The sequence below is a fragment of the Pyrgilauda ruficollis genome, unplaced genomic scaffold (assembly GCF_017590135.1).
Source record: "Pyrgilauda ruficollis isolate IOZ18807 unplaced genomic scaffold, ASM1759013v1 scaffold13, whole genome shotgun sequence".
Lineage (NCBI taxonomy): Eukaryota > Metazoa > Chordata > Aves > Passeriformes > Passeridae > Pyrgilauda > Pyrgilauda ruficollis.
In genome coordinates, this window is record NW_024511432.1 from 2807922 (window position 1) to 2820105 (window position 12184).

Genomic DNA, 12184 nt, shown 5'->3' on the forward strand with positions numbered 1-12184 from the left:
AATACAAGACAGGAGGGTTCCCCCACTGGAGCACAGATTGAAATTATGGCCTGAGCCCTCTGGGCAGCCTCTGTGCATCTACAGGAGTTTGGCACTGATGTGACAGACACAGGACAGTGATGGAATAAATACCATAGCTGCAAATTAAACAGTGATTTTGTTCAGTTGAGTGCAAGAGCACATCACACAAGCAGGGTTATAACAGAAGAGTTAGAAGTTGCTCAGAAAGGAAAGGGAAAAACTGTGGCTACATTGAAAGCTCAGAATGTGATCACTTTCAGTTTGTCATCACTGGAAAAGAAATGCATCTTGTCAAAGACAGGACACATGGCCAAACCATGGGACTTGGGGAGATGAGGATTTCTTTCAAAATATCACAGCCTTTCAAAGCCCAAGGATGTGACAGACAATGCAAAAAGGGAATAAGCCAGGAAAAACACAGGTGAGTTGCCCAAGAACTTGCCATTGGTGAGTGGAGGGAGGGCACCTGGTGCTCCTGGAATGAAATTAGGGAAAGGGGAGCGACCCCAGTCTATCAGGAGTTGGGCACTGGACTCCAGCAAAGCCACATGAAGATTGACTGAGCTTGGATGAGTGAGCACAAACTCCCCCAAAAGCAGAGGGAGACACAAGAAGGTATCAGGAGAAATGGGCAAAAACATGAATTCTTTGTAAACCCAGTAAGGAATTGTACAAAAAGCAGAAGTGACATCAGAGTTTACTAAAAATTAGATAAGCACAGGTATATACAGGCAATGCACAGAATGACCCAGACAGATCAAATTAGCAGCTGATACACCCACTATGACTACTTTTAGTACTGTAGGAAGGAAATTATTCATCTCTTCATAAAGATCTTGATCTATTTGCATTCATTCCCCCCCCCCAACCAATTTATGTTGCTTATTCTAGCAAAGAGAACACAAGACAAACTTTAAAACTATACACTGAAACAGAATATATACATTACAAAACTTGGGGAGAAAAGGACAATCATTTCTCAGGTTCAACAACAGAATGAAAACACCAGACCCCAAACATATTAGGCTGAAGCTGTAGAGACGATTTGCATTACCCAGTTTTAAGTCTCTTCAACAACAGGAATATATTTAACTTTTTACAAAATTTAAGGTTGGTGACTCTCTAGGGGTTTTTGTTTTGCTTCAACAAAACACGTTCTGCATCTCTCTGCATGTTGGTGATGCCCTTAGAAGCAGACAGGAACTATATAATTTTATGAGGTACCTTATATGGAAAGCAGGATACAAAGACAACAGGAAAACACTGAAATTCCTCAAAAAATGCCCTGTCTGGTAATAGCTTTCTATTTATGCTTATCCACAACACAAAGATTTAACGTTAATGCAACTTAACAATGACAGCACAATAAGCAGCAGTGTCTGCACAGAGCTCTTCCCAGCTACCTCACCCAGTGAGATAAACACCAGTGGACACCTCAGAGGTTCTTGCCTTCATCTCCTGGTGTTCTGAGCTGCCTTGGAACAGAGCCAGCCCTCAGCACCTTGCTGATGAAGAAGTCATAGAACCAGAGGGGGAAGCAGCAGAAGATGCAGAGGGGGATGTAGGCCCCCTTGCCAGGGGTGTAGAGGCCCTGGGGTCTCCTGGCCAGCAGAGCGTGCAGGACAGAGCCCAGCACTGGGGACAGGTCGGGGTCACAGTGGGAGGGCAGGTGGAGGAGGTAATTCCTCAGCCCCAGGAGATATTCCTCTCCATAGGCCTGCCTGGTGTCTGCAGGGAGGTTCTCCATCAGCTCCTTCTCCTGTCTGTCCCACTGCTCCGCTGTGCCTTCGATACCTGCAGTAGAAACATCACAGTTCAGCAAGTGGGTTTGGGGCTGGATTTAAAGAAATAACTCTGTAATTAATTGGCAGAGTTGATCCAAAGTGGGGCAGTGAAGAACAAACACCACAGCTGGTCAGCAGCCAGTGCTTTTAGCTGGAAGAGGAGGAAAGCACAAGTGTGTTGTGCTACGCAAAAAAGCACAAAGTTCATGCCCCACATGGCTCCCTGCTCTACCTAAAAATGCTCTCACAGCCAAAACAGTATTTTTTCTTTCCCCCTCCTCCCCACTTTGCCATTCTGTCCCGATTCATTTTGTGGGGGTTTCCAATCAGTATTTATTATAAACTGAAGACAGCAAACTAAGATGAACAGGATTCATTTGGGTTGGCCAAGTGCTAAGCTGCCCTTTCACAGGAGACACCAGTATTCCAATAACTAGTTTCCTGAAGGATTAGCATTCTATTAGGACAGATTTAGAACTGTAATTTAATCTGTTTGTCCTCCCATTTGCATAATGTAGGAATGAAAGCAGGGGCTTCTCCAATGGAATCGTTGCCTAACTACCAAAAATTAAGCATTGCAAAAAAAAAAAATATCTTTAAAAATATAATTAAATCTCGAATTCCAGGACATAATTTTACCCTTAAACATGAGAACAGCTAAGCAGGGCCCTGAAGGTGAAGTCTCAGGCAGGTTCCACTGGCCACACAAAACTGTCAGAGCGCAGAGCCTCCCAGGACCCTTCCCAGGAGGGAAGCATTCAGGGAAGTAGCATTTTATGAAAAAGACCAATGTGATTTACACTGACATAAAAAAATCCTCTGGGTAGACATGGGTGCAGTGAGGCATGTGCAGCAGGAGATGAGTCTGGAACCTGGACAGGCTCTGCAAAAAGTGCTCAGTTGAAGAAGGAGGAGAATTTGGAACAGAAAGCAGCAGGAGCACACAGGGAAGGAGCGGAGAGGAAAGATCAGAGGATATTGGCAGCAAGCAAGCAGGGTGACAGGTACAGCTGCAGATACTGCCATGCAAGACAGAACAGCCCAATAGAGAGAGCTCTGATATTGAGGAAGGGAGGAGTGAGGGGGGACCTGAAGCTCCCAAGCAGGACAAGTGAGCCCTAACACTCAAATTGGGCACACAGTGCTGCTCTGTCAGCTCCAACAAAGCTGGGGCAAAGGGAAGGCACCAAAATCTGCCCTGTCTCAAAGCAAAGCTCTGCCCAGGAGAGGGGAGGCAGGCAGTGTGCAGAGCTGGGGGGAACATTCTCACAAAAAAACACTGAACTTCATTTCCATAACCCACATAAAGAATGGGAAAAAAACATCTGACCCCTGAGAATAACTCAGGGCTCTGTTTGAGGCTGCTGAACTACAGGGAAAGAGGAGAGGCAGAAAGAACAACCCAAAATGTCAAGCACCGACCTGTTCTGAAGCCTGATGGATGAATTGCCGTGACTTTAATGCCCCATTTGGAAAGCTCTTGCCTCATTACTCCAGAAAACATGGACAGGGCTGCTTTGGATGCCCCGTATGCAGCATACCTCGGCAGTGGAATGCCTCCTGCAGGAGCAATAGAAACCTGATAAACCTCGACAGTGGCTCTTGCCAGCCTTTATTTTCACGATTTACAAGGGAGATTATAGCACAACCAAAATTATATCTCTCTCCCTGAGGTTAAAGGCAAGTTAGTGAGGGAATCACTTCTTGTTAGAGGTTAAAAAAGAGTGAAAGTTGTAAATGAACAGTTGCTTACAGCAGTTATGCTCAGTAACACCTGGTAAGACACCTTGTAGGAAAGAAAAATAAACTGGACTGCATTTAAGGGTAAAAACTGCTGAAAGTTATGACTGTTGATTTGAGAAACAATGATTTAGTTCATATAAATAGTGAAGTAGTAGTTTTATACTCCTGTTCTTGTCACTGTAACACAAATTTCAAGCCCCTACAATAAACCACAGTTAGAACAGGGTAAGTAATTCTAACTTTATAAAGGCAACTTTCTTTCCTGTTCTTTCCAGAAAGGCCAGAGAAATAATAATGCAAGAGTGGGGGAAAACCAAAGCTGGAATCATACCCCATGAGTGACTGGACTCCCTGAGAGGTCGCAGCTTAGAAGCAGATCCCCTGCCTATAGTTATACCCCATCTTTTTCAATCCCAGAAACATTGGTTCAGATGGGAAAGCTAAGAGAACATCCAGTAAATTTACAAAAACAAGCTTCCAGAAAACAGTATCTTCCAAATGAAGAGATTTCCTCTGTCCCAAAAACTGGCAGATTGCCATTTCTTCTGTGCTAGAAAAATCCAAACATGCTTTGATTTGAGCATCTTCTTCAGCCCTCCCACCTCCCCCACAAGATTGGTGTTATCACCACACAGGTTTAAGATCACCACAGCCACCACAGGCTGTGCTGGGAGCAGGGAACAGAATGGACAAGCCTTTCCTTGAGGCACATCCCTCCTTCTCCTGCCTGCAGGGGCAGTTGGGCACATCCTGACTGTTTCACATGCTACACACTCAACTCAATGTGCTTGAGTATTTTAAAGGAAAACACCTCAGATACAGGGGGATTTTCAGGTAAGCCACTGGTGCTGTTGGGTATTGTACTGGGATGACCAAGGTATGACAGGAGCTGTTTACACAGAGCCATTCCCTTGAAGAAATCAGGCCTATTATATGTTAATTATTCTTCTGTATGCATCTGAATAAGCTGGATTGGTTTGAGCCAATTGAATCACATACTTTTCCCTCTGAGGTCAGGCTAACCTGAGCCCAGTTAAATGAGCCCTACACAGGAATAGATTCAGCACAATGAGATCTCACTCAGTTCTCCACTAATGTTTTACCAAAGGACCACCAGACCCTGAGTTGAGAGGAAACTCTTTCACCCAAACCAGCCTGTGTGCAACAACATCTCTGCAGACAGCTGGAGTTTAAGCAGGGTCATTATCAGCTCCTGTAAGGCCAAACTACTCAGTACAGAGATAAATGCATTTATTCCTTCAAGGCAGTTCAGGGATTCTCACAAGGAATTAAGACATCTGCCCCAAAACACCCACAGTGAGAGCTTCACTTGGGTGCACAGAGGAAACAGGAAACAGGGCTCTGGCCTCAGAGCAGCAGCAGAAAGGCTCTTCTGATAATTCAGCCCTGATTTCTCAGAGTGTCAGCAATAAACCATGAACACAGACATGCAAACACAGAGCATATCTGGGATTATTGAGAGAAAACAGTTCCAGAGCCAGGCTGCAGCCACATCCTCAGCATAAGGGGAACATCAGGTAACGCCTCCACAAGTCACCCCAGCAATGCAGTAGGGTTCAGGGGGACTCCAGCTATGCAGAAGGGCAAAGGGAAATGTGGGGTGCACATGACCCAGCAAATCCCTAAGAGCTCTTACTCCAAAATACTTTCCAGCAGCACAACCTCCTGCTTCTAGCAGGTCTCACTTTCAAAGGAGCATTCTTTCTCCTCAGCTGCTGGCTACCAGATACTGCATTACTGTATTACATTAGTTCCTACATCTTAGCATCTCAGCTGTCCTCCTAGAATAGAAGGTCATGTTATAAAGACATGAATAGATAGATAGATAGATAGATAGATAGATAGATAGATAGATAGATAGATAGATTGATTTTAGGGAAAGAAAGGAAAAGCATATGTTAAAATTCAAAACCTTTTCAAAATATTTTTTTTCATGGCAAAATACCACTTTGCTAATAAGTTAGGCCTGCGTATTTCTAAGACATCCAAAATATTTTTAGAGAAATATAGGCACACAGCTTCCAAGTTATCAGCAGATATCACAAACTGAGGTGGTCACAGACTTCTGCCTGAACATGTTATAGAAATGTACTGTACTGAAATGAAATGTACTGAAATGAAATGTACTACCCATCCCTATGGAAGCTCACAAAGTTATCTCTCATTGCATCTAGAACACAAGATCTGAATTTTACTGGGTTTTTTGTCACAGCATATTTTAGCCACATTAACTCTTCTTTAAAGGCTGTTTTCTGGGAGTAGTGTGCCAAACTAAAGAAAATTCTGGATTTATTACCTTAACATTTATCCCCGGGGTGTACTGACAACCCAGACTGACAAACCCCTTCCTGGGCATTTGCTCCAGGACTTTATTTGGTGCTTTAGCCCGGCTCACCTGCCATGCTGGACATGTTCACCAGCCTGCCCTGCGATTTCCGGAGCAATGGCAAGAAGGTCTTGGACACCTCCACAGCCCCAAAGAAATTCACCTCCATGCAGTGCCTGTAGGTGCTCATGGGGAGCAGCTCCCCATCAGCAGGGAAGCCCAGGATTCCGGCGTTGTTCACGACACCCCAGAGTCCTGGGAAGAGGAGAAAGCACAAGGCTGCAGCACACAAGGACAAGAACTCCATAAGGATTAGACCAGTGAGCTGGATGGTGACTCCAGACCAAAACAGAGCAGACCTGCAGATGCACATTCCCCACTCCTTGACCTGTCACTACCATCTTCCCATATCCCAGAAAACAGAAGTTTGGATGGAAATGTCCTACACACCTAAGCCATGGTGCAGCCAACAGCGAAGAGCTGCAACTGCTGAGCTGCTACATCAGGACTTCCATTGTAAAGGGGGGAGAAAAAAGCTGTACCTGCATTTTGCACCTTCTCTGAGACTGTCAGGTAGGCCTCCTTGACCTGAGTGGTGTTGGTGATATCCAGCTGCAGGACAGAGAGTCTCTGGGAGCAGGAGCGCCGCAGCTCCTCAGCTCCAGGGCCATCCTTGTTCAAAACCCCAGCAAACACAACAAAACCCAAGCTGTCCAGGTGTTTAGCCAGTGCGTGTCCAATCCCAGTGTCACTTCCTGAAAACATCAAAAAACTTGGGAAGTACATCTGTCCTACACGGTCTTTTAAAAAATAAATAAAATAAATACACACATTGGAAAGCCATGCAAATATAAACAGAAATATGATGAGAAAGTCCCTGAAATACATATGTCAGTAGAAAGAAAGGTTCGGTTCTGAAGTTTGAGGAGCTGGACTTTTAAATGTTCCTCAAAGATTGACAGGCCATGTTCTCCTGACTCAGAGCTGGTGGAATCAGCTCACCCTCTGCCACAGACAGATGCTCTGACTTTATACATAGAGAAGAAATAAAGCCCTACTTTGGTTTTATACAAAAATTCAGACTGCAACTTGACAACAAAAGCATGTAAGAGAAAAAAACAAACACCAAAAAAACCCACCACACTAATGTTTTAATTTGAAACCTCCAATGGGTAAAGCAATTACAGAACTTTCAGATTCAAATTCTTGGATTCTATTTCTACCTTCCAAAAATTAGCATTATTTCATTCACACATCTACCACAGAAGATCCCACAGATAAGCACTTTTTATTACAGACTGTAACCAAGCCAAAACCAAGCAACTGTTGCTTTACCTGCAAAGCATCCAATGCTTTCAGAACCTAAGAAAGCTTTCAAATTACATTTTTGTGCTAAGTCAGCTATTGAATTCATGGAAATTTGCATCAGAATTTCTCTTATCCTCTCTAGCCTCTTCCAAACTTATTCCCAATCTTTGTCTATATAAAGGAATGACCTAGCAGCTGCAGGAAGCACTATTAGAGCAAACAAACAATGGTCTTTGGGATCACAGTTGTGTAGTACCAATTAAAGATATTCAACAAATAATTTGATTCATTAGTCGCTCCCTGTGACAGAGTACTTTGCTGCTGTTATAGAATAAAAGACAGAATGGTTTGGGTTGGAAATGACCTGGAAGATCATCTCATTCCAGCCCCCTGCCATGGGCAGGGACACCTTCCACTATCCCAGGGTGCTCCAAGCCCTGCCCAGCCTGGCCTTGGGCACTTCCAGGGACCCAGGGGCAGCCACAGCTTCTCTGGGCACCTGTGCCAGGGCCTGCCCACCCTCACAGGGAAGCATTTCTTCCTAATATCTGATCCAGACCTGCTGTCTTTCAGTTTGAAGCCATTCCCCCCTGTCCTGTCACTTCATGCCTTTGTCACCAGCTCTCCTGGAGCCCCTTTAGGTGCTGGAAGGACCTCCAAGGTCTCCCCAGAATCATCCCAGCTCTCTGCACCCGTATTCACAGGAGAGGGGTTCCAAGTCCTCTGATCATTTTTGTAGCCTTCTCTGGAAGGCTTTTCTCACTTCAGCAGGCCCATGTCAGAATCCCCCCTCCCCTGAAGCCCATTTTTGTAAGTTTTGGTGTTTTTGGAAGGAGCCCAGGGCACAGTTGGGTGTCTGGGCTGTCAGCACACAGTGCTGGGTCACATTCAGCTTCCCATCAACCAACACCACCAAGTTAATTTTAAGTTAATTTTAAGTGTTTTCTCTCATTATTTAAATTCTGGTTTCCATTCTTCCCACCTGCAGTGAAACTTACTCCATAAGGAAAGAAACACATCACCCATGTCCCCACCAAGCCTCCCAGTGAAGTGACACAGGAAGTGACAGGGAAGGAGTTCATAGGGACTGGGTTTCAGGAGCTTTGCAGAGGATAAGATTAGGAGAAAAATTAGGAGTTTAATAAATTAATACAGTTTTTACACTGGAAAGCATCATCCTGTTCCACAATGTCTGCTAAGGTTACAGATCCTCCTCTGTAACCTTAGCAGAGAAAGCTCCTGGATGCTGCTGTGCCCTGGATCCAGCATCTCCTTTACTACAGCAATGTTCAGTTCCCAAACCCTGGAGATCTGAATGTGAGACTAAGGACTGGAACTCCCACCAGATATTTTACTATTTTCTTGTTTGTGAAAGATCTGCAATACTCCCCACTTAACCTTACTATAAACTTCTGAGGGTTAGTCTGTGATTTTGGCACACCAGGAAACATATCAGAGTTATTCACAGGTCTGCTCCTACATTCAAAATATATTGTCAATAGAATTAGAATGCCAAAGAGACTCATCATAAGCATGTTAGATCCTCTTTTCTGGGTTCTGTCTTGTACTTGGGGCTTTAGTCCTGAAAGGTGAAAAATATTAATTCCAGGTGGCTTGAAGAAAACACGTACTAAATGTCTGTGTCAATCAGTGCATCTTGAAAAAGTAGAAAATAATTACTCATGCTCTATTTAATTCCTAGGAAGAAAAAAAAAAATCAGCTTTTTAGCATTTTTGAAGTCTGCAATTTGTTGAAGATACACCAGAACAGTACAAATATCTCATGAAGCTTCTCCAGACCTGACCTGACTGAATAAACCTGCATTCTTTGAATTCCCTAAAGAGAAATGAAGAAGCCTGCAAATCTCCCAGACACAACAGATTTCTAAGGTTGGGGGTGGGGTGACTTTCCTTCTTTTTCTTTTTGTGAAAAACCCTACTTTTAGATCAAATCCTTCCTCTTTCATCATTCCCAGAAAGTACACAGCCACAGCTACATATTACCTAAGTTTTATGATGCAGCTTTAACTTGAAATTGGGCAGAATAGAATGCAACTTCAACTTGGGATGGGCACAGCAATTCCAAGAAAGCAATAAAAGTTGTTTTGATCATTGCCTGATGCTGGGTTTGTTCCTGGTTTTTTTATTCCAAAACAAATATGATTTGAGTTTCAGACCTGTTATTGAAGTCCAGAGAAGCTTTACTCTTCCAAATCCTAGAATTCAAAGAGTCTCCATAGGGGGAAAAAACCGGATAATTCCCTCCCAATCACACTCATGCTTCTATGCCAAAAATAATTTGTGGGTTATGAGAAGACTTATTTTAAGGAAAGCAGTCACTGCTGACTGTGACTGACCCATTACTGAGAATTTACAATTAACTCATGCTAAACACACCCCAAGAATGGAAAGACCAAATTAACTGGAGAAATTCATCCCAGCGCACACAGACTAACCAGGGACAGAGTTTCACAACTCCTGTTACTTCAGATCATGGTAATAATTTAATTTTTAGGGTAGGTGGCTGTTGCATTTACCACTAAAGCATTTGCATGCCAGGAGCTTCTGTTTAAGGACATTGGAGCTCCAGCTGTGGATCCAAGAGGATCCACATCAGTTTGAGCGATGGTTCCAGCCTGCCCACATGCCCACAGTTATCCATGTGAAGAAGTATTTTGAGCACTGGGCACAGTTTTTCCCTTATCCTGGTACTCCAGTGAACTGCTGGCTTAAATAAATGATGCAGAGCAGCAGTGGTACAAGGAACATCCAAAGAGGACCAGAACAACACGTGACAGGATCCAGGGAGAGCAGCAGAGCTTGCTCCAGCCTCTGGCCAAAGGCTCTCAAGAATACCTGGCAGCTGCTCAGGACACAGCCACATTCCTCAGCCCTGTGGGGCTGAAAGGCAGAGGAAAAAAGAAAAAATAATTAAAATCACCACTTTCCACCAAGTGCCTGCCTGAGGTCTTGTCTAAACTGGAGAAAATCACACCAAAATCTACTTAAAGGCACCTTGCACCTGCAAATGAACAAGAGACACACATCCTGTAGTTGGTATGGGGAAAAAGACTACAATCAGAGCAATTTAACCAAAATACAGGTTGAGTAAAACTTCTGTTTCAGTTGATGGAGGGTTTGATGGATTGCATAGGACTCCAATAAAGACAAAGAAGAGTCTCCTCAAATGAATCAGCTGTCAGAGATGTCCAAACTTGCATTTCTCCAGGACAGTTGCAGAACAGGTACAAGGAAAGCACATTCCCTTACTGGACTGTACCCAAGTGTTCCTAGCTCCCTCATATTGTTTAATTCAGACTCCAGAGCAGAGAAGCTCCCAGGGAGTGCTTTTTCCTGAAGATTTGCAGGCTTACAAAGAGCAAGGAGATGCCCAAGTGCAAGCACATCCCCTGAGCCTGCAGGGGTGGGAAAGGATTGCTCCCTATTGCCCACACCAATATCCATCCTCATCTGACACACCTGCAGGGAGAAACCCAGCTGGCAGGTAAACTGCAAGGGGAGCACTGGCTGCTGATCTTGTCCTCTCTCAACTTTTATATTTAATCCCTGTATTAAAGCTTGCTAGGCAAAACTAAATTATTTCCAGGTGTCCCTATAAAACAAAATGAAATTCTGCTAGAAATTGCTATATATAAACCAAAGAAAGTTAATGCAGCATTCCAGAGGGGGGAAAAACACAGAAAATAAAACAAAACCCAGCAAATTAAAAATGCAAAAAGCAGTCGGCAGGCACTCCAGTTTAAAGGTTTGATTAACACAAATAAGCAACATCTAAATAAACAACACCTAAAGTTTTAGAGGAAACAGGAGAAAAGCCATAAAACTACAAAAATGCCATCCCTGCAAAATAAAAGTGGGTTTTGAGTAGATCACAGTGGTAATAGAGACTGAATTAATTAGCTCTGAACTTTCTCTACTAGTGAATTACTCCCTCCTAAATGATTTCACAGAGGGTTTCAAAGAGATGGCACCAAACCACAGTCTTGAAATATGTGCATGATAGACACAATGTGCAGTATGTACACACACACCCAGAAGACAACTGTACATCCATTACCAGCACAATTAATTCAAGTAAACAAAAGCAATGAATGAATTTAGTGTTCTGAGGGCTCCCAGGAATTAATGTCGCTCCTAAAAAATTAGACCATCATAAGTATTCTTGTGCTTCTTGCACCAGTTAATTTCACAAGTATGTCTAAAAAGCTACTTGTAAAGATTAAATGAGACACTAAAAAAATAATAGCATCTATTAAGATGCTTTTCTACTTAATTTCAGAGCACTTATTTACCTGGAAAAAACCATCTCTGCCAAAGCAAATACAACGAGCAGAAAAAGAAAAGGATAAAAGGAACTCTCACAAAGCATGCACTAACCCGAGGACAAGAAGTTTTCCAGCCCACTTGTGAAAAAGGCAGGTTTTGTTCATTTCTGTGCCCTGGCAGCACCTTACCTGTGATGAGCACGGCTCTGTCACCCACGGGCAGCAGGTCCCTGTCCCCCAGGCACGCAGAGCAGAGCAGGCACATGGCCACAAACACCCCCAGCCCCTCGCCAGCCCCCAGCGCGGCCACGCACAGCAAGGCAGGCAGGAGGCTGCACAGCAGCACCTTTGCTTTGTCCAGCGGGCTCCTCTGGGCCATGGTGACCCCAAAAAGCGAGGTGACACCAGCACAGAGCCACCCAAGGGGGCTGCTGGCTGCAGCATCCATCAGCAGGAGGGAGCAGGCAGCACTCACCCCACTGCTGGCTGGGTGGAAGCAGGTATTGCTAAATGCAGTGTGTGTTATATAGGAGCAGGGGGTGGGGCAGAGAAAGGGGACTCTGTTTAAAGGTTTGACATAATCTCACTTACCCTTGGCATCAGCAAGGAGCAGGAGCCTTCCTTTCCTTACCTTTCATTCTTTCTGCCTGACAGCTCCACCTTCTGAACAATGTGCTGGCTGGATAATGATTGAC

The 12184-nt window shown here is 44.1% G+C and overlaps 1 protein-coding gene across 1 annotated transcript; it reads right to left on the reverse strand.

Moving 5' to 3' along the window:
• Positions 1-1456: 1456 nt before the first annotated feature.
• HSD17B2 (hydroxysteroid 17-beta dehydrogenase 2) lies at positions 1457-11937 on the reverse strand. The gene is made up of 5 exons (XM_041458949.1): positions 11679-11937; positions 6438-6650; positions 5965-6150; positions 3228-3365; positions 1457-1815 (listed from the first exon to the last, which is right to left on the reverse strand). Exons 1-5 carry the CDS (start codon positions 11935-11937, stop codon positions 1457-1459), a joined length of 1155 nt encoding a protein of 384 aa, XP_041314883.1.
• Between the last annotated feature and the right edge of the window lie 247 nt (positions 11938-12184).

Bases quoted from the DNA above. Each gene is read 5' to 3' on its own strand.
- HSD17B2 (XM_041458949.1), bottom strand. From the start codon at position 11,937: ATGGATGCTGCAGCCAGCAGCCCCCTTGGGTGGCTCTGTGCTGGTGTC. The intron at 3,366-5,964 runs GTGAGCCGGGCT...TTGCTCCTGCAG, and splicing joins GAACATGTCCAGCATGGCAG to GAGGCATTCCACTGCCGAGG. The intron at 1,816-3,227 runs GTCGGTGCTTGA...TTTCTACTGCAG, and splicing joins TCCATCAGGCTTCAGAACAG to GTATCGAAGGCACAGCGGAG.